The 26,983-nt window shown below is 45.9% G+C and overlaps 1 protein-coding gene across 1 annotated transcript in view; it reads left to right on the forward strand.

Annotated features, from left to right (window-relative positions):
* The window catches only part of LOC149371761 (gamma-aminobutyric acid receptor subunit alpha-2-like), a 57,283-nt gene that overhangs the window by 10,609 nt on the left and 19,691 nt on the right, over positions 1 to 26,983 (forward strand). The window contains exons 3-5 of the mRNA XM_089585238.1: positions 16,667 to 16,815; positions 19,433 to 19,500; positions 21,507 to 21,727. Of these exons, the coding sequence (XP_089441364.1) occupies positions 16,667 to 16,815; positions 19,433 to 19,500; positions 21,507 to 21,727 (438 nt within the window). The remainder of the gene's footprint in view (positions 1 to 16,666; positions 16,816 to 19,432; positions 19,501 to 21,506; positions 21,728 to 26,983) is intronic.

Here is a 26,983-nt window from a genome sequence, read left to right on the forward strand (position 1 = left end):
ATGACAAACTGGAGCTCCACAGAGAGCCCTGTCACCCTTTACACCGCAAAAGACATCGCTAAGGAGGCGTCCAGAGTGAAAGTGGTTATGTAAATTGTAAAATGTCGGGTTTAATGCCCGAAGGGACACGTGAACCATGAGGAACGCCGTAGTGGAGGCCTGTGGATTGATTTTGGCCGCCTGGGTTTCTTCAATTCACGCTTTTTCTATCGTCAAAAACGTTCCCCATTGGTTTTCTATAGCAGTCCTAATTACTTGATGCGAGCGATGGACAAACTTTAGAAAAAAAATTTTTCTATACTTAGAAAAAATGGACCATTATCTTCAATATTTCTATTAAAGTACCTCACAATATTCCGCAGTTGCCCCACAATTAAAATTGATCTCCAAGGATCATGGACGAACAGCGTAACATATTCCATGCTGCGGACTGCTACTTCTTCTCATGTATCCACACTGTGGGGGATGAGTGGCTTTGCGTTTGGCTACTGGTACCGGCCTCGGCCTGTGTTGCCGGCTTCGGCCCGTGTTGTGGAATGTCAGCGCACTCTAAAGGATCAAAGGTGGTCTCAATTGATCAAGAACTCTCCATTACGGCGTCCCTCAAAGCTCATATATCGTTGGAGACGTTACACCCGACATTTTTTTTCTTCTGTACGGCGCCGGCAACAAATAACGCTTAGATATTGCTAAAATTCAGTAATAAATGTTGTATAGAACGCGGTAATTAGCATCAAAGAGTATCTCATGTGACCGTGATCCTAGACGCGATTTTTATAAAATGCATCAAGGAGCCACGGAACATTGATTTGCGTAATGTGGTTGCGCCATCTACTGCAGCGCTCAGGTATTTTACTGTTAGAATGAAAAGGTAACTACGGAGACGTTCATTTTTGTGAATATTTAAATTTACGCACGGAAATACTTGAAGCTGGTGAAATCTCATTGCTCCCTGAAAGACTGGCTCGAAAGGCGCACGGAATCGGAGCTCCATCAATTTCTCCGCTGAGAGTGAGGAATGAAGTGTACCCAGAGACTCAATACGACTCGCGAATTTCTCGCACTGGAGTCGCTGCCATTGTGCGCTTTCAGTAAAAAAAAAAAAGAAAGTTGAAAAGATGAAACGATGAAAAGAAGAACTTTCCTTTTCTTTTTAAAGTTTAAATTTTTTTTTCCACGTGTCATATTGAGCCACGGATAACTTCTTTGTCCTGAAGAATTCTTTCAAACTGAATTCAATAGTGCTCATTTCACCCCGTGAAACCTACTATACTTCAGCAAGTGACATTCTATCAGAACAAAGACGACCGCACTTAAGTTTCTTCCAGGATTAATAATATAGAACTAGGCACAAGCTCTAAAGAACGGCTTAACAGCTGTCTGCCCATTTATGCTGCTTTACTATACAGTTTTCTTCTTTTGTTTCTATTAATGATTACAGTTTGCTTCAACTGAGGTAATGAATCTCAACTGCGTCAAGATTCTCGATGTTCGAAGGATATCACTGCGTTTAGTACCCGCTGTCTCTTTAGCTTCTCTTTCATGAGCATGTTCTGTGTTGCGAGTTTTAACAGTTTGCTGGAGGGGTTAAGCGGGTTACATGCTTTCATCGCTAACATGATCGCTATAATAGGTTTGAAATAAACAACAATGTAATAATGGTTTAACTTCAATGGTGCACTTTGTCGACTGTAGTAATATGAGCGAAACGGATAATTACATGGCGAAATACTAAAATGCCACTTATGTGCGGAGGTATGCAACAACGCGTAGAACTATCTTGATAACGCAGGACACTATGGGAACCATCACCAGCTTGGTCTCTGCTGGTGATCGTGTTCTTAGTGGGAAGAGATATATTTTCGCAATTCAACGGATCCCAATAAAAGTCGTCAGACTGGCGCCAGACAGCCTCCTCTAAGCAGAAAGGTCGTCTAGATTGGAGGTCGAAGGCTTAGCATCTTAGTCTGCATAAAAGTACGGTATTTTCTATACAGCACCGTAGAAGAACTTCCCTTTCAGTATATATATATTTAGTTTTAGTTAGTTTCCTCATCTATATTCTTTCCTTCCTTTTTAATGGCGCACCTACTTATCAGCATGCAGTCGTAACGGAACGTGCACACTATAGGTTCACCTTTGTTCGCCAAGAAGCAACGCGGTTTTGCGGCCCGTGGGTTGCGTGTTGCCCTCGCATTCTGTAGGTTCTTGGTTCAATTCCCCGTACCTTTGCATGGAATTTTTCTTTTGCCGGGGACGTCACTGGGAGTTTTCTGGACCACCTTCTCTGGATGCCGACAACTTCGCGGGCCAGATAATTTATTGCTAATAGGCCAGATACGGTTTTTGCCTTAAAAGCAGGTGGCTCACCTAGGTGACGTGACCTTGACACGTCATCGTAACCGGTCCACCTTTGTAGAAGACAACCTGCTCGACGGATTGCGAGAAAACTGCGCGCCGTAGCAGGTGGCAGTTAAATTAATTATTGTTCGTGAGATGTTTCTCGGGAAGAGCAGCCTGGGTGCCACAAGCCCTAATGAAACAGCTGTGCATGAAACAGTCACCTAGTGAGGCAGTGACGCATCTTTTAACGCCGCACTACTGCCCCGGGAGTGGTATGAGAACTTCCCGTGACCTACAAATGTAAAGTAGAGAATGACTAATTCCGCGCATGTATGGCATGTAGGCAGAACCTAGGCGGCAGAGAAGGAATGTTTGCGCGGGATGGATCTCTAATACTATCGCATTGTTCTCTTAACGTCTTTACATTCTCTTGCCCCTATGATAGTTCGCAGTTCCCCCTTACCTGCCTTGAACATATTTCAACAGTTGCAATGCGGTTATTCCTTTAAGTAATGGTTTTTTTTTTCTTTTTTCCTCGGGATATGAATCCTTCACTGCAGCGAAAGAAGGTTCCGACTTTCGAGGCGGGGGTAGCGCCACTAATAGCATAGCTTCTTCGTTTTGCTGGAAACAAACGTCGTTCACTCCTTTGTGGCATCGTTATAATGATGTATAGTATCCGGCTTAGCAAAGGGAGGCGCAAGTACAAGCGTTATTAGAACTCTCTCTCTTTGCAAGAGCCCTCAGAAATGATGTTTCAAGGAGCTACGGCAGAATTTCGAGCCCTGTCCTAAACGAGCTATGACATGGTGAAGTCACTGCCTTTCAACACTGCCTTGCGGCTCAAAAAGACAATGAGATAACAAAAAAGTGGCGGAAAGAAAAAAGTTCATGGTCAAGGAAGAGAAAAAAAGACGTAAGGGGGAGGGTGGAGGCAACACAACGTCAGGGCGTCTCCGTTATTTGGAGTCTGACGCCAGTCTCCGGAGCTCGTCCTTCGCTGACGCAGTTGCTATTGGCTTCACGAGCGCAGCCATGTCAGACCGAGCGGGCGGTGAAGGTACAGAAAGCCTAGGCTGTCTGTTGACAGAAATCATTTTCAGCTGCTGAGTCAAGTTAAATCTTTTGGTGCGCAAGAGGTGAGCTCTGCAGGCATTGAACACTGAGGGGCGCGCCTTTTGTTTTGACAGGATGGGGGCTTAATATAGACGGCCAGATTGCGAGCACCCGAACAAGACAAAGAGAAATGTCAACAGTTGTCTCCGGGGAGGAGCTATCCGGTATTGAAGTCGAAAGACGGCGACGCGATGACCGTTGCGAAAAATAAGAAGTGTACATGAACAATTGCATTGCCCGACTGAAAAAAAAAAGAACAGATAATTGATAGTTACCTCCCTGGCAGTTCAAGTTCGGCAAAAGAAAAGAACGGGATAATTCCAAATTAAATCGCGTTCAAGAGCTTGAGTTGACAAGCGCTAGCCCAAATCATATAGCTTCTGATGGGGATGTTTCACAAGTAAGCTAAACTGGGCTAGTCGGAGCAATTGCATCTTAGAAAAACGTAGCGCGAAAAACGAGACACAAAAAAAAGTGAAAGACAGGACTCGAGCGCTTTCTCACGACTGAATTTTTATTGGAAAGGTTATCAGAGTATATACTGTAGATATAGAAGAGGGGAAGAAAGAAGGAAATACAAAAAAAGATGTTTTCTAACAACATCTTCGAAACAAGATGTTTCGAAGATGTTTCACAAGTTCATTCCGTCATTTCTTTCCAAGCCGACGTTTTCTTTGTAGGCGTAAATCATGTTCTTCGTTCTGTGTTCTGGCACCTACGTACTTCCTTTCTTGTCATCTCGCTTCACGTAAAATCCTCCAGATGCGGCTTTTCCTTGACGATGCACAAGGTCTCCACCGACTCGCAACACGCGCGTGTGTGGTGCTGTTGCTTCCCCTTCGCTACGCTGCACGTATACGGTCAGCACTTTGGCGACGCCCGGCGCGTTTTCTCCAAATCTGATCACGGCCTCATTTTCTGCTTGTTAGCTCGCACCAGCAGGGAGCGCTGCCTGATGAGAGCAGTGCGGACGCAGTCGACGCTTTGCCTACCTTGTTAGCCACCGTTCCCGCTGCCTTACCTGCGTCGGCCCGAGATAATCACGTCTCCGCGTCAGCAAGAAACGCGCTCTCAGCGCCACACCACCTCTGCAGCCCACCGGGCAGGGTACTCTGCAACACGGCCGCCATTTGGCTGGGCCCGACATTAGTACTCCCTCAAAGCCGCACACCTCCCCTCCTGTTCACCGCGCCTCGTTAAGATCGGTCTCCGCCGTAAAAAAGGAATGAGTGCCACGGGGTCTCCACGAGTCTGCGCCGCATTTCCTCAGAAATTCAGAAGCGGCAAAAAGAACTACGAGTATAAAATGGTTTAAATCAGTGGATGCTTCTTGCATACCATATTTGTCTGCAGCCTCCTACATTTTTTTGAATAATTCAAGAAGAATTTATTGGGTACATGTTGGTTACATAAATTCAGTATACAGTATAAATTGCGCAAATTATTGTGTGCTCATCGCCATAGCCCCCTGCTTAAGCTTACTAAGCTCAGGACAAGTTTCTACGCCTATAGTTGGTACCGGTTGCAGGGGCTGCATTTTCATAAAGGCGAAATACAAAAATTCTTCTGATAACATTTCGTTTTGAGTAGATCGATTCCAGTGGATCGATAGTTATCCGAAGGCCGCCAACGCAGTGTGATTTATTTATTTATTTATTTATTTATTTATTTATTTATTTACTTATTTATTTATTTATTTATTTATTTATTTATTTATTTATTTATTTATTTATTTATTTATTTATTTATTTATTTATTTATCACTCGAATGCCCCCGGACAGGGGTTTTACATGAGGGGGGGGGGGGGGGGGGGGCTTTACATCGGTGGTCCAGAAATTCGTCCCACTGGCGTGGTGGACCGCTTTTTGAGGGAGATCATTCCAGTCTTTTCCTGTTTATAGAAAGAACGAAAGAACGAGAAAAAATGCGATGACGTGCGTGCGTGAGGAGGGTATGTATACTGACTTGGAATGACTGGTCAGGGATGAATGTCGGTGAGCGGGCAATATAACGGTGCTATCAAGTGGAAAATGATAAAACTTATGATAGAGAATGGGCCTAGCTATTTTATGACTCGTTTTTAGGTTGGGAAGATTTGGACTAGTTTTCAGCGCTGTGACAGCAGTATAGGAAGAATAGTCATGGACGATAAACCGAGCTGCGCGTTTTTGGATAGATACAACGCAATTAGAAAGATTAGTTAGATGGCACCAAGCATGCATATTCTAGCATTGTCCTTACAAGAGATGGCTTGGTGAAAGCGGCGCTTAACAGAGACCGATGAAGAGCGGGATGAACGTCAACCAAGGAAAGCCATGAATTACCAAGCCTAGCCATCAATATGCTTCGCATCTGACTAGGCTTAACCTTAGCTAAGCCTCAGCCATTTTTTTTTTGTGCTAGTGCTATGCATGCGTGAGCCTCACCGGGAAACATTATTAGGGTTTTCAGCAAGGCCAGTTCACTTCAGTGCAGTTTATCTCACTCATATACTAGGGCTGAGCAGATGGGTAAAAAACCTTGTGAGCGGTTTGACAGAGCTCCTATCTCCATTGGCAGTTCGGCAATGCGAAGACTTACTATAGCAAGGTATAAAAAAAAAAAAATCCCTCATGTAATGCCCCATACCAGGGGCCTTTGAGGTATAAAAAAAAAAGAAAAAAAAAGAAATAAAAAGGAAGAACAGACTGCAGAAAGCAATACTCACAGTTTCTTAACAATAACTCACCAGTACTGTCCCTGTACCGTCTATACAAACACGTAAAGAAACGATAGGTTGCTTTATCACAACGCCGATTCACTTTTTTTTAAGTAGGGTTTACTCACTATCATGTAGGAACATATTCCTAATGATGTTATATGAGGCGGAGCGAAGTGAAAAGCAATGCAGTGAGCGTTCGCTGGTGTGCTATTGACCCGCGTTACTTCTGCTCGTGGATATTCATTTTGTGTCTTCTCCAGACCTAACCTAAGAATGCATTCAGGAGTCATCCTAGACAAGGAGTCTCCTAAGAGCCACATAATGTGCCGAGCCTTGCGCAAGTGCCTCATTGGAGGAGCTGTAACTGCTGCAGCGTTGACATTATGCGACATGCCTCTGTCAGCTCTGAACGCTGATATACTCAAGAAGGGTGAAGTTTAAAAAACAATAAAAATTGTTTGTTGTTTAATCGACGTCAAAGCCCGCCGCGGTGGCTCAGTGGTTATGCGCTCGGCTGCTGACCCGAAAGATGTGGTTTCGATCCCAGCCACAGCGGTCAAATTTCTATGGGGGCGAAATTCTAGAGGTCCGTATGCTGTGCGATGTCAGTGCACGTTATAGAACCCCAGGTGGTCGAAATTTCCGGTGCCCTTCACTAAGGCGTCCCTCATAGCCTGAGTCGCTTTGGGACGTTAAACCCCCATAAACCAAACCAAACCTAATCGTCGTCAAAAGTTCATGTTGTTGCGTATTTATTTGAAATTTGCGAAATTGTTTCTCGGTATGCAGAAATCATATCAGCAATAACGTCTTCTGTTTATTAGACATGCCTGTATACAACGCTGTGCATAATTATGGCAACTCTGGCAAACTTCTTTCTTGAGATAGACCTTCAAAACAAACGGATAAGTGTTACTTGAGCAATGGTTAAAAAAATGAGAGAAAAAAGAGTAAGCTCTCGAAATAGAAAAAAAATAAAACAGGTCAGTCTAAAACATTCATAGTTTTACTGAAAAGTTTGCAGATGCCTATTATTATTATATCTTAATTTATTCGTAACCAAAGCTGGCCAAAACGACAGAGTGCGTAAGCGCTGCGCTACACCTCTTTGTGATAAAATATTCTGTTTTTTGTTTAGTTGTCTGGGGCAAAACCAACTGCAGAACTCCTTGTGGTATTTAAGCAAAGGCATATAAAAATATCGCGTAAATTTATGAGTTCGACCAGCTGCCCTTTGAATGGTGACGATGATCTTATCTGTAAATACCCGGTTGTGGATTACTTCGGCGAATTTGTGGGGCAAGTAATAAAGGTGAGCGAAAGCCCTTCTTCTATTCCAGATACACAGACAGCTGAGCTGCAGAAATAGACGAATCATAAGCACTTTAACAACACCACCTTACCCAAGGCCAACTAACTGCTTTCATGATCTACAAACTGCATGTTTTAACTTTCTTATGTGTGTGTGTGTGGGGGGGGGGGGGGGGGGGGGTGCAGTTCAGGAAGAGAACCGTGCAGGGAACAAAGAAAAACAGAGCTGATATTCCTAACTTATCTTCACTTTCATAACACCTTGGTCTGCGATGTTGACGCATGGCTTGCACTAATGTGGTCCGTGGAGCGGCGGTTCAAGAATCGACTGTTCGAAAGCAGTGATTCCCTACTCCAATGAAGGTTTTCTTCGCTGTATCATTCGGCAGTAGGTGACGAACTGTTTTCTAGGAAAGCAATTTGACAACTCTCAAGAACATTTCGAGGCTTTGTGAGAACTTGTCTCGAGCCTAACTGATGCCGTACCTGGTGCTTAGTTACGCTAAAAACTGCGGACCCGCATTCTTATTGCCTGCACTTCGGTTCAATGTTGCGCTCCACGAAGTATGAGCCCACCATTAAGAGTTCCTCATAATGGATTACAAAAGCACAGTGTTTTCGAAGACTCGTCCAAGTGACTGAATAAACGAACCTATTAAGAAGAGGAACGCCTGCGGCCACTGTATGGGGAAGGGGAAGAGGAGTTGGGGTTCGGCGAGATCTTCTTGAGCTTTTTTCAAGATCTGCGCACTGATTCCCTCATGTTGCTTAGTGGAGCTTGAATTTTGCGGCAAACCTCCGCAGGCTCGTGAGCGTTTCGTCCGGGTTCCTCTTGGGGAACACCCATTCATCCTAGGAGTGTATGTGTTGTCGCTTTTACTGATTCCTCTGTGTGGCAAAACATGGACAATGCCACAACGAGGTGCACAATGTCGGAGCGGCTTGTCTGCGGTGCGAGCACCGGCCAACTGGCGAATCCGGTGGCTGCTGAGCTTTGGGAGCCTACTTGCAGACTTTGTGGTACCATTCCCATCGGAGTAGTAGATCTTCCGGGACTGGTGTTCTGGCCCGAGTTTGTTAAAAACACTTCCGCGTCTCTGCCGAGCTCCAGAAGGGTTGGAGATTCGACCTTCAGTATTAATGGAACATTGAGAACGATGCCGAGCTGGAGTCTTGGCCGAGTCGGTGGACAGGGCTCCGACAGCTAGAGTGTGTGCACGCTTATTCCCACTGTTCCCATGATGCTCAGGACGCCATTAGATGTAGGTAATCGGGTTCCGTGCGTTTCGAATGTCCTGAAGGAGCTACAGGCCCGTCTTCGAAACTGAGTGGGTCGTTTACGGGGCGCATCGAGTGAGTCCACGCGAATTACTATTCGTTTCTGAACAGGATCCTAATAGAGCGGCTCGCGTGAGTGACGCTCCCAACTGCAGGGTTCCCACACATTGACAGGCTGTGCATGAGTTTGCACAGTAGACTCTATAAGAGCCAGAAAAAGCCTATTCAGTGGTTCAGAAAGAATTTTGCAGCGGTTAAGAGATCTGCCACTGCTCTGCGATGGCAGATGCTACCATCGGTAGGGCTTGTGCGACCCAGGTTGCTGGTCTCAAGCAACCTCTCGCTACCAGTCATAATTTAACTACCACCTGCCACAGTGGGCAGTTTGCTCATAATCCCGTGGGCAGGTTGTGATGATCAAGGTGGCCTACTTGCCTCCTAGGCTGCTTCTCTAGGGATATTCCATGCATTTTTCATCCACGGTGAATGGCGCAGACGACGAAGCTGGTTTATCTGCGACACGGGTAACTTAACGCTGTCGCTTTAAAAGCGCGATTCTACCTCGGTTGCCCATCGGTGGAGTCCTGCTTAATACCGCCGCACTCGAATACTAGCTCGTGAAAATCGCCAATATTATATACTTGTTTACTTAAAAGTATGCGTACTTCCAGTCAAGACAAAAGGTAGAGATATCCTCGAGGAAGAAACGCCAAAGAGGTTACCCTGCGCTCTGCTACTCAGAACGCAGAGAAGTCAACGGCACGGGACGGCTCCTTTCTGCGCCCTTATTCTCCTGGCAGCCTGAAACGAATGTGTCGCGTTCCCCTGAGTTCCCTCCTGCCGCTTTGTAAGACAAGTAGCACGCTTCAGGTTCGAGATCTTGAAGCCCATCCGTCATGCCGCCATCTTCTGGTCGCTATAGTAAGTAATATCTTGCCACCTAACGCGCCTCTACTCCGCTGCCTTAGTCCAACTTCCTGCACATCGGGGAACGGCGACGCTCGGCGTGTTTGTGATCCACTCAAGGCCCGCAACCAAGTGCGCAGACGCCGTTCGTCAAAGATGGCGTCGAGCTCAGAGGATTTTATTCGAGTCGAAGCTCTAAAACTCATTTCGACGTCCTCTATCCTCACTCGGCACTGCAGCGTCCCCTCGAGACGAGAATATACACAGATTTGTAGAGGGTCGAAGTTGGCCCTGGCCATCTTTACGTACGAAGTTCTCTTTACTTTAGCAGAGTTAACCCTTATTTGTGCTGCAAACTGTGTGCTGCAATAAAGGCCCCTGGAGTCGTAACCGTGCTACGCTGGGTTGTGCTGCATACAGGGCGCAACGTATAGTTGAACGCAATAAGCTTGAATGGCCCCTCTTCCCGCTCTTGTCCTGGCCCCTGCAGGGAATACTTTCATTATATTTCAGGTTTTTTCATCGCTGTTAGATCCTGACGGGTGTAGTGAGATCGCTCGCACTATACTGTATGCGTTTTCACCTCGGAGATAGAAACTATCTTCAACTCTGAACGATCATAAAACAAAAGCTAAGCTTCACGCGTACGCCCCGTGCGCATCGGAGGTCAAATGCATGTTTGAGCAGCAGTTCAAGAGCCCCCACTGTCGTGTTGTTGCTGCTTTTGCAGCATTTGGTTTGCTTTTTCCTACTGCACTCCTAATGATTCGTTACGTGAGAGACCGTGCATGATTCCGAGCTTAAGTGAGTGTTTCCTTTCAAGTACCAGCAGAGAAAAACAAAATCCCCGCAACTTTACTGCGTACCCGTGTCAGCAAATGTTTCCTTTTAGCCGCAGGGGCCTGCGGTCAGCTGCTATAGCTGCCGTCATTGCAAGAATCTCAAACAAAAAACAAAACTAATTACAGCCGAAAGTTTCTCCCCCTGGCACATTCCTTTTATTGTTTTTTTTTCTTCTACGTGCGTGCGTTCGTATTGCAGCGCCATGTGGGTGCGCCCACGTCGTAAATCGCAGGATGAATAAGAAGAAAGTGTACGTACCTCTACAGCTTCAATTTTATTTTCTTTTTGTTCTGCCCCAACTCTGCGTAGTTTCGGTATAAGCTTTGTTGTCTCTTTTTTTTTTTCATCGTCTTCTTTTGCTTACTCTTGTTCGCGCATTGCTTGCAAAAATGTCGCAGGGTCTTGTTTCAACATATGACGCTGCCGTGTGGTCGGCGACAGCAATTTGCCGACAGCAATTTACCCGATCGTTACTCAACCGCACTCTTCTTTTTGCCTCGGCTTTCCTGCTGAAGTACAGCTGGTAGTCGGAAGCTTGATGAAAAATATTGACTCGTCGCTCTTGCAGCCATTTTTCTCGCCCTGGGGAAGTTTGAGCCTGCGCTGCAGCTTTCCTTTTGACAGAGTCCCGTTTCGGTGCAAAAACGTGCACTACGGCTAGATTAAAACATGCAGTGTTGGGGAAGCAGTCAGCCAATCATAGGTCGACAGTTCAAAGCTGTTCTCCATTTAACTATTCTGAATGGCCGGAGCCTTGCCTATGACGACTGTAGTTGTTTAATCATACCAGTCACGAAACTATCGATCAAAGCCTGGGAATGTCCTGCGGACACCTTTTCCAGATTAGCAGATGGTGGCGCTACCATTTCCTTTACTCTTAATCGCTGATATCTCAGCACCTTTTCTTTTCTTCTGCGCACTTTAAGTCCCGAGCAGTTAATTTCACTTCTGCAAGAGGCGTGACTAACCTCAGGGCTCGGAACCAATCAGTGTGTCTGATTTCGGTGCATGGGCTTTTCAGAGAGTTTTAGAACTGGTAGAGCAAAGATCCGCTATAGTATAACGGTTATATCTTGAGCTCTGAACCAATAACAGTGCCGGATTTCCGTGCATCTTCACGGAGAGTTTTAGAACTGGTAGATCAAATATCCTCTACAGTATAAGCCTTCTATTTTCATTTCGTATCAAGAGGCGCCATGAATCCACCCCACCCCTTTCTCCAACGGCTATCGCTGGGCTTGATCAAGTAATAATAAGGGGAAAACTAGTGGGCGTTTTATGAGGCAATCACTAAAAGGGAGCAAAAAAAATAAAGTGGAATGAAACCAGAGCCACGTCAAAGTTGAAATAATAATATCAAAATTTCGTATGAAGCGCCGAAAATAGGAACATAGTCCAATGAAACTCCGCAGTTTGAACTTATACAGCTTCGGAAAGTCGGCGACCGCGCATAGTTTTGCCGGATACAGATGGATGCCGGCTTTGGATATGATGTGATCGAGTGTGGTCAGCTGGCGCGCTCCAAAGTGGCATTTCTTCAAATTTAATTGCGTTCCTCCGGTATTGAGGCAGGTCAACACTTGGCGCAGGCGAATCAGATGCGCAGAGAAGTCGGCCAAGAACACGACGATGTCGTCCAAGTAGCAAAGGCATGTTTTCAGCGCAGGCCACGCAAGACGTTATCCATCATGCGTTCGAATATCTCGGGGGCATCGCAAAGCCCAAATGTCATGACGTTAAATTCGTATAATACGGTCCCGCCGCGGTGGCTCAGTGGTCACGGCGCTCGGCTGCTGACCCGAAAGACGTGGGTTCGATCCCGGCCGCGGCGGCCAAATTTCGATGGAGGCGAAATTGTAGAGGCCCTTGTGCTGTGCGATGTCAGTGCATGTTAAAGAACCCCAGGTGGTCGAAATTTCTGGAGCCCTTCACTACGGCGTCCCTCATAGCCTGAGTTGCTTCGGGACTTTAAACCCCAATACACCACCACACCGTATAATCCATCAGGAGTGACCAAAGCGGTTTTTCCACGGTCGCATTCGACCATGACGATCTGCCAATATCTCAGCCGCGGCGGTCGAATTTCGATTTAGGCGAAATTCTATAGGCCCGTGTACTGTGCGATGTCAGGGCACGTTAAAGAACCCCAGGTGGACGAAATTTCCGGAGCCCTTCACTAAGGCGTCGCTCATGGCCTGAGTCGATTTGGGACGTTAAACCACATAAACCAAGCCAAACCAATATCCAGAACGCAGATCGAATGATGAAAAGAATTCCGCGCCTTGACGGCAATCGAGGATACCATCAACGTGTGACAAAGAGTAGACTTATTTCCGGGTTATGGTGTTCAGCCGGCGATAATCCACACAGATTCTGATGGAGCCATCTTTCCTTCGAACCAGCGCAACCCGGGATGGCCAGGGGCTGTTAGACGGCTGCACAACTCCGCGCTCTAGCGCGTCCTCCACTTGCTCGGTGATGACGCGATGCTTCATGGTTGACACGTGTTGTGGACGATGTCGCAGCTGTGGATGGGAGCCAGTATCCACAATATGGTTGACATCTGAAGAACGGCCAAGGCGAGACCGGTACACGTCAAACGACGAACTAAATGGGCGCAAGAGATCGAACAGCTGGTCATGGCACGTTGCAATGAGACCTTGATCAGTTGTGCGGTGCAGGATGTCAGACGGTGGCCGGGGTTTCAGGGGACAGGAGTAAGCTAGAGGAGGAATGGAGGAAGAACAGTTTTGCGTTCGTCGATGACTTTCAGAAGTTCAGCAGGTTCGACGCACCCAAGGCAGTCACCGCAAATCAGGGTCACAGGAGATGGAAGCGTGTTGCTGACGAGCATGGCTGCCCTACGATGCGGTGAGGGAGGACGCGTACGGAGCTCATCGCAGGTCTGGCACAAGCTGGTGACGGAGGCCACGGAGGCTGGCTGCTGCGCCAGATGCATTTGGAACGCGTCCTCATCATTCCTTTTCATGATATTCTTTATCTTATCCGCCTTTATCTTATCGGCCTAATGAAAACTTTCGCGAATACTCTGTCACGCCAGCACTGTCATCGAAGGTAGCATAGTCTGGACATGAAGCGCTACCCTTACTACGCGCACTGCGGTGAGTTGTTGATGCCTACCTTGGCCAACAACGGCCGAAGCCTCGGACCTCAGTGGTTGCTGAAAAACGGTGCATTTATAGCACACGGCGGCCAAAGATTACCTATTCAATAACTAAATACATTAAAGCTGCTTAGACAACCGTCCAGCAGTTCCATTATTTCAAACAACTAAGCGAAAATTAATCAGTAGCCATGATTTGGCGGAGGTGTTTTAGAAAGAGCATTGCACACGTAAGCATTTCAGAAGAACGAAGTCCTTCCCACTTAAATTTGCCAGGCAAACATGCGCAACAGGTTAACATAAATATTCTCGAAAGGAGAAGATTGGACTGCCGCTGTCATAGAACAGTTGGTAGAGCATTGCACACGATATGCGGAGGTCGTGGTTTCGAAACCGACCGGCGGCAAGTGGTTGTTTACTTTCTAATCAATTATCGTTCAGGTAAAAAATTGTTACTCTGCTAATTTTTCATTCATTAGCACTGCAGGTTAAAGAAAAAAGAAGCATTCCCCTATGCTTTCCTCGGTTTCACTCACTGTTCGCTTCTTCAAATATATGTGTCGTCATGAGCTCCTAAATAAAGAGTCCCTGCTAATTAGCTAAGGAGGGCCTCAGTTGTGGCAGTCTTGATGTCATATGAAGCAAAAGAGATTTCTCGCACAGCTGCCTTCCTACCCGTTCGATCACGTTTCATGTGGCGCTCACGGTAATACAGGGCGTTCTAAAGTCCGCGCCGCTATGGTCGAGTGTGGCGCTGGTGAACACTCTTAATGTTGAGCTACATGTAACATAAATATTTCCGAAAACTGAAGAATGGACAGCCGGTATCGTACGTAGCGCAGATGGTAGAACACAGCACGCGACATGCGGAGGTGGGACGTTGGGATCCCATCGGTGGCATGCAATTGTGTTTTGTTCTGCTGTCTAATGAAATATTTTTCAGGTAAGAAACTGCTACACTACAATTTTCCCATTTATTAGCACCAAACTAAAAAAAAATGAAAGATCCTGTGCCTTCCCCAATTTCAGTCACTAGTCGCTTTCTTCGTATATGTGCAACATAGTGCTTGAAAGAGAACATGGTTGCAATGAGACCCAAACGAGATCAATTTGTACTTGGGCTATAAAATACGAATAAGTAAACAAACGATCTCTATACTCTCTAAAGTAGCCAACGACAGACGCATATTGTTCTGTGCAAGAGTTTTGACCCTGGAATAGGTGTGCGTATTTCGGGGCCCAGAGCCACACGCCGAGAGAATCTAGAACGATAAAACTGCGTAGTTCGCATTGCTTTTTAACCATCATATGCCAAAGCTGCCTTTTGTACGCTTCGCTGCAGCCTTTCGTTGACTTGCACCAATCTTTTACCGCTCATTGTGGACTACTTTTATTATTTCATTTTCCTTTTTAGGTGTATTTACGGAAACTCAAGAATAAAATGTAGGAAGAGGGTTGCACATGCGGTTAAATATATGTACGCTCTGTATCTCCGATAATGTATTTACTCAAACAAGCGTTCTGCACTGCTGCGCTAATCTGTTACTGCTCTTTTTGTTTGCTTTTTATGAATAATACATCCTGCCGTGCAACGGCTCTCAGTTCATGCATGGATTCGTGCACGAAATAAATTGCTCCCAGGCTATCTCGAGAGCAGGTAGAGACAAGGCAAACCTCAGAACGACGAAAAAACAGAAAGAGAACTTATTCAAGGAACAATGCCTTCATCTCTACTTCCGGGATTGTGGAGCTGGCCTCTCCTTTTAAAACGCACAGGTGGATTCGCAATCTTCGTCCGAGACTTCATTTCCGGAAATGATCGGATCTGAATTGAGTTTGCGTTCATCCTTCAGCGCAGCCTTTCCTCGGAAATCGTTGTTCCTGCCATTACTTCTCCATTCTTCCTATTTATTTCCTTATGCAAGTTCGCCTTTTCCAAGACGCTGCGTTAGCTACGCGATCGTAGATTGACGCCAGTCCGACTGGTCGCCATAGCCGGAAGTTCTCCACCGCGGGCGGGAATGCTGAAGTTTCAACACTGTGTCGATGTGCTGTCTGGTTTATCGTTTGTACACGTAGGGATAACAATGTTCATTCAAAGTATGACGTGAAGAGCGTAGCGAAGACTTTGCATATAGCAGGCAAAAATATGAGGCATTTTGCATATTCATTCATTCATTCATTCATTCATTCATTCATTCATTCATTCATTCATTCATTCATTCATTCATTCATTCATTCATTCATTCATTCATTCCGTAGACCCGTAGGCTTATTTCAAGGCAACGAAAGTCAGCAGAAACACTTACTGCTTATGCGTGAGAAGGCGTAAGCCCGCCCGCTCACTTTCTAAGCACACTATAGCCGCCGCTGCGACGCCGCTGCACCCCTTCTGAGCTGCGCGTCAACTTCGTGAGGGCAGTCGCCGCCGTACCGCGGCCCGCACTCCGCCTTAAGGGTATGACGCGATAGCTAATTTGTTCATTCCCATTTACGCAAAATTGGTCTTTCTCTGCATTCATAGATCCCTGGGAGTCCTCATACCACTCCTGGCGCAGTGGTTCACTGGGATGGCAGGTAGTACAACCGGTGGGATTTAGGCGATACGGGTTGTCCCGAGCAACCTCGCAAGACCAATTCTTAACTTAACCGCCACCTGTCAGGTTGCATGAGAACTCCATATTTCATGGGTAACATCCAGTGTAAACGCGTATGCACACGCACGCGCGCAAGTGCACGCGCACGCAAGCGCACACACATGCACGCACACACACGCACGCACACACACACGCGCGCGCGCGCGCGCACGCACGCATGAGCACGCACACACATAGTCGTGTTTTGGTTCAGTGGGCCAGTAAGGCTTCGGCCTTGAAAACTACATCCAAAAACTTTGTTTGTGTAGTCCTTTAAGATTCCCTCATTCCAAACTAGGTTTCGAAAATATTGCAAGAGTGACATATTGCATGGGTGCGTACGTGTTTCTCTTTGTGCGCGAGCCGCTAGCCATGACGTCCAGCGTTCACTGAATGTCTCTGCCAAGGGCCTCGTGCAAGTGGTCGCGCCCTGTCCACGGCGTACGAGTTCACAAGAAGAGCGAGGGGAACCGAGAGTCCGACATGGCCCTGACCAGCCAGCTGCTGGAGACGCTGCTCGACAACTACGACAGCACGCAGAGGCCCTGGCACGGAGGTGTGTGCGCAGCTGCAGCAAAGCCGTGCTTGCACGCATTTCTTGCAGGAACGTGAAAAACGCTGTGCGACGTGTATTGTGCTTTACGTCGATTCGAAAGCTTGCTCACGCAGTCAGCAGCCCTTTTGTGCTTTCTATAGAAATTCAGTCCTTTTTTGGCAAAGGCCTTTCTGAACTTTCGTTTTCGTTTTAATTTTTTTTACCTCAAGACACCTCTTAGAACACGACAAACGAACGTTCTTCAGTGGTCAAGTCTGTCAAAACAGGCAATAAAGACAAAAAAAGTTCTTCAGCGGTCAAGAGGTAGCGCGCCAGGCACGCGGCAAAAAGGCAAGCGGTTCGAGTCCCGGCTTGAACGTTTTCTTTTTAGCGCATTTGCTTTTTCTTTCTTCAGAGGCGCTGCGCAATGGTGGGGGAATGACGTCACGATTCTATACACCAAAAAGGAATTGCTAGTGGCGTCATCATTGTTGTAATGTGTGATCGTTATGGGGTGCCCGAACTTCCCGCACCTAGGGCAAAGGAGTTGTGAGGTTACGACCTTCTCAACCAACCTGGATTTTCGCTGGACGTGACCCGTAACGCTATGGTACCTGTAAGCGTGACTGCGACATCCTCTGACCCAGGGAGTCAGTTATGCATGTCTTCAAGTTTTTCGTTGTCACTGCCAATTTACTTATTGTACACTGGCGGCCTATGTTGCAGTGCCGCGTTTCTTCAGCCATGTTGTCAACGCCAGTGTGTATTGCTCCGATGCCGCGTTTCTGCCACCACGTTGTCCACGCCAAAGCATGCAGCGCACATCTGTTTGTCACTACCGCTGCACGGCTCAAAGCGCTTATAGTGGTTTCATAGTAGGATTAGTTGATGCAGAAGATGATGTACAATGCACAACGCAAGAGTCTGTTTCAGTTTAACTCGAGGCGTGTACCGCTGTGGCGATAGCCTTGTGCTCTGGCGTTGTGGCCACCCAAGTTGTTCCGTTCGTACCGTCACGGGTTTGAATACGACTCGTAGGTATTTATTTTATTTCTTATTTATTTATTTCACTTGGAACAAGCCCAACTACACTGAAAACCCACAGACATCGCAAGATCTTGCTCGGTGTTTACCCATCGGAATAGTGTTTTCTCACTAAACGCCAACAGTGGCAAGCATGCCGACACGAATAACAGGAGGCCAGGCCGCGTGAACAGCAAAAACATGACTGCCGGTTGTACTTTATCCACTGGTTATGGTCCTTTCAACGCGCTGAGGAAACCAGAGGAGAAGCTGAGAGGAAGAAACGAGGAGAACTGGCTCTGACGGGGCAGATGGCGTTTACAGGTGTCGTTCGCGGGTGCTCACAGCTCCGCCTGTCTGCGTTCTGCTAGGAACCGGGGACAAGAAGCTACATATCGCACTTCTCGGCGAGCAATATCCCCGCTCAGCTGCTCGTCTATTCCGATTACCACGAATCGAAATCGTTGATAATTTTTTGCAAGATCGCGGTACAAAATCAGTAAACATATCGAGAAGCTGAACGTGGCCTCTCCAGGTGTCCCATTCCACTGGCCTGTATTTCCAGGTGGGCTGCCTGAACGACACGGCCAAACAGGACACATTCTGGAAACTTCCTTTCCGGCTTTAATAGCATTGTTTTGCACAATGCACGCTTCTTTAGAAACGAAACTTGTCACACGTGTGTTTTTCGATTCCTTTTATTGCCCATTAGTTTATCTTGAAGTATGTGCGCTTACCTTCGTTGTCATAGAAATGGGATTCTTTTTGCCCGTATGTAGAAAAATATACCTTCTCGTAAAGGTTTTTCATTAGTTAATGTCAGATTTTGTGCTCAGAACTTGGACATACTATTTTTGCCCATACGCTTTTAATGTGACAGAAAAATCATCATGAATTCATCCCAACTCAGCGGGCAACACAAGCTGCTTAGTTACGTACTGTATTACCTGGGACCTCGGCACCCCGGCAATGTTGTTATGCCAGCTAGATAATCAGGCAAAATAAAGAAATAAGCCCTTGCAGTTGATGGCATATCTACTACGATCAGTGCTCCTGCACAGGGAGCCACCGGTTAAGATTTGACTAGGAAGGACAAAACACAAAAAAATTTTTAAGTTTTTTCGCAAATCTTTCGAACATAAAGATTTAGGTCAAGAAAAAGCTCCTTAATGAATAACAACTGATAGCCAACTTTTATTATTATATTACAACCTAAGCATACATAGAAAGGTACTCATGTACATAAAAGTACGACATGTTCTTGTTTTTACACTTTCAAAAGTTCTATTTCACTACTGGGAGATAACGTAGGCATGGTTGAAAAGTATTTGTGGACTTAAGTTTCGTCCATTAACGTTTAATTTGTTCTTATTCAGTCAAATGTTCTCTAACACTGTACGCCCTTCATCCGTCAATTTTACTTCTGTTCGGTTACAGCCACCGACGCACGAAAGATTCCTGGGTGTAGTTTATAGTACGACTTTACGGGAAGACTCAGAGGCTTCTTTGGAATCGTAGTCTACATATGGTAAAACTTTGTTAAGAACGTAAGGAAACGTGTTATTACAAACAAGATTCTTATTATTACATCATGTTGTTTTCCATTTATTTCCAGTGCGTCCAACGAGTGTGACGGCCAACATGTTGATTCGAAGTATGGGGCCTATCTCGGAGCTCGACATGGTACGTTTCTCGACGCTGTGTTAGTAGGAACAGTGTCTTCTGACTACCCCTTCTTGCTTCCTTCATCTCAAGTGCTCTTTGTGCGGCCGTCGCCCTCTTTTTCAAAAGCCGACACAAAGATGCGTCGATCGGCATGACTCGAATGTAGCGATATATCAAGAAGGTCAACAGTCACTGAAACCGAGGTAGCATAGGGGAACGTTTCCTTTTTATTTTAATTTGTGGTGTTGGTCAATGGAAAATTAGTTGTGTAGCCATTTTTTTACCTGAAGAGTAATTGATTAGAAAGTAGTAGAAAAAAAAGCGCTGAAGGGGAGAGGCGTCCGCAACTTACTACATGTGGCTGGCGAGTGCACCGTTACTTATCCGCATTCTTACACAAGCACAAAACTGTTCTCCAAGACCGATCGGTACGACGACTAAAGCCTCCAAGGGTTTTAGGCTAAGCCGAACGCCATGCATGACAGCGTAGCTTAAGCACCTAATTCAAGCTACCCACCAAAAGTCCACAGGGCATGCCGTGATATTTAAAGCTTCTCTTTCTTCTCCGACATTATAGCTTTGTGTCTATTTTGTGCGTTATCTCATATGGCGTCGCCTGCATCCAGTTATTTCGCGCGTGCATTTTCGGGTTGTCAGAAGATCAGGTTGTTTTCGGCGCCGTATCTCAAGGAACACACGCAGGGAGTGTTCATTTAAGCAAATAATGCCTTTTTTTTTCTTTCTGCTTTATGATCGGTAGTTATCTTTTCTTTGTTCGGCGTACGTGTAGTAATAATCAGTAGCAGTGAACAGCTGCTGCCGTTTGCCTACACAAGAATGCGATATTGCTGCAATGCGAAAAGCTTCAAAACTAAGAGAAGTTTTGTCACCTTGACCATCATTTCTTCATTGATAAGAATGCTATGGCAGCGTTCACTGAATAAAAAAAGGCTCCGCATCAGTGCATCAGTGTCAAATTCTTGTTAATAGCAATGACAAAGCCTAACCTTCTCCGTTGGCTTACTCCTGGCGCCAATCATGTCATATAGAGTACCCCATAATCGTTCCTCCGTCTCCTATACTGGCAATCCCAAGTGTGTATGCCAAATCTTTAGAATTCAGTATACATGTTTTACATGTCTTCGTTGCTTGAACAGTCCGCTGGTGAAATTTTTTGTTCAACGTAGTTTTACGCTTCATAAAGTGGTCTTCCTATTCGGTTAGTTTTACCCATTCTTTTATCATATTGTTTGAACGGAGGTGCACACCCAGCCTTGTACGTACGCATGTACGGACGGGGTCAAAAAACTCTGACCCCTCTCCTAGTTCTGAAACATGCCACACTGCATGAGGGTACCACTTAACGATGCACTCTTGGTGTCGAGACTGGTCGGAACTTGGAGGGAAGGGGGGGGTTCAGGCTTTTGATCTCGCCTGTACCTATTCCGACATGTAACAGCAGTGTATACAGACAGTATGCACCGACGTAACAGTGGCGTCCATTCTGTGGTGTGTGAAGCATGGCGAAATGCTGCGGCATATTTAATCGGCTTTTAGTGCTGAAGCTTAGTACTGCACCACAAAATGGTGTCTATGAAGCCCCGTAGATACCTTCTATACTCTTTTTGTGCTTTGTGCATGTACATTTTATGTATCATGATTCACAATGCATCGCTATCAAGGCAGAGCTGTTGTCTGCGTGGACCTTCGGAATGAAATAAATACATAAAAATAAACGAGTGAGTGCATGGTTATTGAGAAGTGAACGATCTCTACAAACGGTGTCCATTGGTCTATTCTTTCTTCTTTGATGCTATAGTTTGTTACACAAGACACCCAGTATCATATTTTATACCTACTAACCTAATGTTTCTGCTGGCTCATCTTACGACCGGCTCATTTAAGTCAACGTCTTGCATCTCGATACGGCACTGGAATTTTGCTTCAAGAGCTGCTGGGCAAGAAAAAAAGTAGAGATAATTGTTTCTGCGATAACTTTTTTACCTCCTCCCCACCCTACGCAGGAGTACTCAATGGACTGCTACTTCCGGCAGCGATGGACCGACCAGCGGCTCAAGTTCAACGGCACCATCAACCCCATCAGCCTGCACATCAAGATGCTGGAGCGCATCTGGAAGCCAGACACGTTCTTCCACAACGGCAAAGGGTCCTACCTGCACACCATCACGCAGCCCAACAAGCTGCTGCGCATATTCAGGAACGGAGACGTGCTCTACTCCATGAGGTGCGCCTGGCAGTGGTGGAAGTGTGTGAGTGTGTGTGCTTCGTTTCGCCCTCTTGCCTGAACTCGCTCGCTGACTGACGATGCGACATTACGTAGTAACCGCAGGGTTTCCTCATTGAGTGCATCCCGTCAGAGTGGTAGTGTTGTTTATTTATTAATTTGGTTAGTTACACCAACGTGACCCGATATTGCACGAGTGTGAGCACTCAGCGTGTCTCGAACATGCGTGCGAAACACTGAGGCAAGGATATGCAGCTTCACAAGCCGCGTGTTTCGACAGAGCTGCTGTTATCACCGCCGGCCGTCAGTTCTCCACGCTAACGCAAACTGCGATGTTTTCCAAGCAGACGGTGTTACGTACGCGTGTTTCTCTGCGCGAGCAGAAAGAAAAATGAACTAAACTAAGGCAGGACAAAGTTCACGTAAGTGCGACCGTAAGGAACATGGAATACGTATTTGTCCTATGCGAGACGCCGCCGGTGCTAGGTAACTGTGCATTTTGAGGAAACCGCACGCCCATGAACTTGCATGCAACAATGAAACAAAAAGCAGTTTTGTTGTACAGCATGCACAAAGACTTATACGAGGTGCGCGGGAAAAAGCAATGATTCTTTGAAATACGTTCAATAATGTCACTGTGTGTCTACATTCTAAAGATAAATCTGCACCAGAGGCAAGCGCAAGAACGCTTGGAATGCTGGACGAGACTGCACTCGAAGCACCTAAGGAAGACTTGGGCTGGATAACTTTTCTAAAGGGACGAAGACTCAGAGGAAAAGCTGGTTCCGAAGTTTGATAAATATGAATGAAAACAGCAAAGGGTTTTCAGTGCCTCTGTACAAAAACGAAAAGAAGGTAATTCACATTGCGCAAGAAGATCCATACGACTGGGCCTTTATTGTCAGGAAAAGCTATATTTTGTAAGATTTCACAGCTCTTTCGCCGATAATGATCAACGAAGTAGCTGTTGTACATGCCCAAAATTCTGGACAAAAGCATCTTTGAACGAGGAGGAACTTTTCCTTATATTGCAAGATTGCACGACAGAAATCAATATATACTCAGATCTTCCGTCAGCAGACTTGCATAAAAATGCTACTAACGTTTTCACCTTCGTCAAAAGCGTTCCCTATTGGTTTCCTATGGCAGTCTTAACTGTTCAATGCGAGCGATGGAAACACTATAAAAGAAATATTTTGCTACAAATCGGAAGGATGGACCATTGCCTTCAATATTTATATACCAATATCTTGCAGTTTTTCAATTTTTAAAATTTTTGTCCAAGAATGATGGACATCCGAACACTCTGCATGAACACTGCGCGTATATGACTGACTCGGTTTGGTTTATGAGGGTTTAACGACCCAAATCGACTCAAGCTATGAGGGACGCCGTAGTGAAGAACTGCAGAAATTTCGACTACCTGGGTTTTTTTTACGGTGTAGTGACATCACACAGTACACTGGCCTCTAGAATTTCGCCTTCATAGAAATTTGACCGCCGCGGCCGGGATCGAACCTGTGTCGTTCTGGTCAGCAGCCGAGCGCCATAATCACTGAGCCACCACGGCGGCCTTGACTGACTATGCCTCGGCTGTGGGAATGTGTATACAGGGTCTGTTCTGAAAATAGTAGGACTGATTTTTTAAATAAAATTAGTTCATGAGAATAGTACAAACGATTAGACTTTTTCAAAGTAGCACCTTTCGCGCACCTACACGCTGCTGCCAATGAGTTTTCCAGTTTTCGAACGCCTCCAGGAACGCCTGGACCGGAATGCTGTTTAGCTCCCTCGTCACGGCCTGTTGAACCGTCTCTACCGATCCGTGATGTTTCCGTTGAGCGTCGATTTTATTCTCGGGAATAGAAAAAAGTCTGGCGGGGCCAAGTCGGAGCTGTACGGGGGCTGAGGCAGCGTTGCCGCCTTGTGCTGGGCAAAAAATCGTGGTCCTCATTTACATGATGAAGAAGATCCTGGCAGATCGCTTTCCGGTTGGCCTTTTGTTCCTCTCACAACACTCCCGGCACCAACTTCGCGCACACTTTCCTCATGGCTAAGTTTTCTGTAGCGATCTCAAAAACTTGGGTTTGAGGAATGCTCAAGTCATCAGCAATCATTCTGATACTCAACCTACAATTCCTGTTCAGTAACTGTTTCACTCGCTACACATTTTCGTTGCTCTTGCTGGCCGAAGGGCTTCCGGAGTGGTCGTCGTCTTCCACTCTTTCCTTACCTTCTCGGAACCCCTTGTGCCACTCAAAAAACACCTGATGTACCCATGGCAGTGTCACCGTAGGCGTCCGTAGTCATGTCGCGAGTCTGTTTTCCCGTTTTACCAATATTTACACAAAATTTGATCGCGTATCGCTGATCCAGGAAACGCTCCATGATTCTGCGTGACGAGACGTTTCGACAAGGGTTCACAGTACAAGTGACCTGCTCTCTTCAACGGCCGAGAGCCGACTGCCGATTTTGCCCAGCATTCCCAATATCCCCCTTCAACGATCCTGCACGCGCAGACCACCTCTCGTCCGCCCGTTCGCCCAGGAAAAAACCAGTCCTACTACTTTCAGAACAGACCCTCTATATTTACCTTGACTAGAGTGTGTTTAGGGGCCTTATTTTTCAGTTTTATTCGATTTTATTCGATTTTATTCAATTTTTTCACTCCGAGCATATATTTAATTAATCAGTTTAAACATGATTTCCATCTTCCGCAGGACAGGGGGATTGCCTACACCACTCCTAAGGCTCATCTCACGTAGGCTGCTTCATGTTGCTTTTTGACGATGAGACACCAACTAGCCCAGCTTTCCGCCTTGATTGCTTTTTGCACCCCCGCTCACCAACAACAGGTAGATAAGACCGTGTGAGCTGCGCCAATTCCATTTAGAACGGCTGGCGCAGTCCCGTTGTAGGCATGTGATGTGATAAAGCCTATTAATATGAATACTGGAGCAATAAATAAACTACTTGCTAGTAAAACAAAAAGGCCTTTTAAGAAACTTAGTTTCCGTGTGAACAAAGCTGAAGACACTGCAAGCAAATTAGCAAACATCTTGTACGTGTATCCAGAGGGTCGTTTTCAATCAAATGGTCAGTTTAAACTTCTTTAAAGGCTTTTTTTTTTACTTATCGCGGCGCTTAATTCGAGGCCAAGTTCGAACTGTGCGTTTCAGCAGTGAAAAGCAAAAGCGCTAGTACTGACCAGACGTCTCACTGGCATCAATGTACATCAAACGCTGCCCGCGCTAAAGACGTCCTGCCGCAAGACAGTTTCAAATTATCGCATTCACGCTGAATAAATGTTGCTGCAGTGTGAAAAGGCGGATGGATGCCTAACGGACGCAGAAGTTCTGTGCAGTAGAAGATAATGTGTGCGGGAAAATACAATAAACGAAAAAAAAAGAAATATATGAATTCATAGAAGGTTTTCAGTGCAGCGTTCTGTTTCCGTACTGTTTACAAAAAATTCGCAAAAAATAGATAATTGTCTTCTTCTGTAAAATATGCCCCTATTAAACCTGAACTATAGAACATTTTACTGAATAACTTGTTTGTACCCGAATTTCAGGTCAAAAAATATCTCCCAATTTTTATCTCCGAACTTCTAAAAAATAAAACCAGAAAACGAAGTACCCTACGTGTATTCTATGTGCATGCGGCGTTTTAGTCCCGTGTCTTCCAATAATTGCTAGATATTATGAATTCAAGTGGCTAGTTCCCGTTAGCCCTTATTTCCCACTTAATAAGTATCCAGAGCACTTGCCTGCTTCCTTGTCTTTGTAATATATTTATTTATTTATTTTTGGCGGGGGGGAGGGGGGGCTAAGAATTAGAGTTGTCCCTCTCAAGGAGTCTCCCTATCGACGATAAGCTCTTTTAGGGTTTACAACCTCTACGATAGACGACAATTATGCAGACACTATAACATAAATATGGTAAAGATGTCCGATTCATCCAGGACTTTGCCTATTACCACGGGGCGAAAAAATGCAAGGAACTTTTGCGTTTGACTAAGTGCAACAGCCTTGTAAAAGCGGTGGAGCCACTCACACGCTGGCGGCATCTAGTGGCCACAAAGACGATGACTTAAACACACACACCTTTGCAAGTTTTTTTTTAACGAGATATATTGCCTCAGGGCATCAATGGACGAACGTGTGATGAAGGATGCAATAATGATTAAAGAAATGCGAATAGGTTAGCTGATTTTAGGAAGTCCAGTTTTTATTCTTTCATTCAGTAATTTATTCTTCATTCATTCATTCATAGTGCCGGTCCATCTGGCAAGACACCGATTTAACGCTTTAAAAAGCATGTGGACAGAAAACGAAAACACATCCTTAGATCCCGCTCTGCAGCAAGATCCATACTGAAGCTCACTAATGAAGACCCCTACCCTGCACGAGCCTCTAACAGAGCTTTGTGGTTGGCCTCTCCCGTGTGCATGACACTCGTTTTCTGTGCCTCACTTTCTCTATAGTGATTCCGCTTTAAAACTTTTTAAGATTGCGGCATCAACTGGCCCAACATTCCACCCTGCTCCTTTGTGATTTGTCTTGTGTTTGTGCCCAGCGCTTTCTCCCAAAAAAATTGACGAGCTTATATCGGTGTCTCCTTCCACGTGACGTTATCTGGCCGTCTCTGCAACCGAAATAAGTTTGCACTCCTGCAGTTCTTGCTCCCTGGCTGCGGCAAATGTACGCGTCCCCCCGGACGGTCATCAAGCACACCATTTCCTGGCGCAATTGAATTACACCGGGCATTTCGGCTTCTGGACTCAAGTGGAACCTCACCGCTAGCCAATATTACTGCGCTGGCGAAATGAATGAAACGTGCATCGGCTTCATTCTCGCTCATACGCGTCCTGCAGCCACCTCACGCACAGAGTCTCCGTGCTTGACACCAGCTTGACAGCTGAAATCGACCAACTTTACTCAAGTTTCCTTGTTATTTTATAAAGCCGTGGAACGCTCCTGCTTTTCACCCATCCTTTCATTCGTTTCAATCACTCGCCATCCTGCAGAGCTTATGGCGTGTCCCTTGAAAACAAAATGGTACCACTGACCAGTCCTCTTTTCAACGCTGCGTCCCAGAGCGCACAAGAAGTTCTACCGCCGACGAACGGTCTTTTAGGAGTGTTCTGAGCTCCACCAAATGATACAGGGAGATCTTTTTCTTCCGGTCGTCGCCTTCGTCGGCGTCGTCTTCTGAGCTTTAGTTTTACCTAAAGACGTGATAAGGTGTGCAGTT

This window comes from Amblyomma mixtum, chromosome 1 (genome assembly GCF_055824585.1).
Source record: "Amblyomma mixtum isolate Tamu chromosome 1, ASM5582458v1, whole genome shotgun sequence".
In the NCBI taxonomy this organism is placed as follows: Eukaryota; Metazoa; Arthropoda; class Arachnida; order Ixodida; family Ixodidae; genus Amblyomma; species Amblyomma mixtum.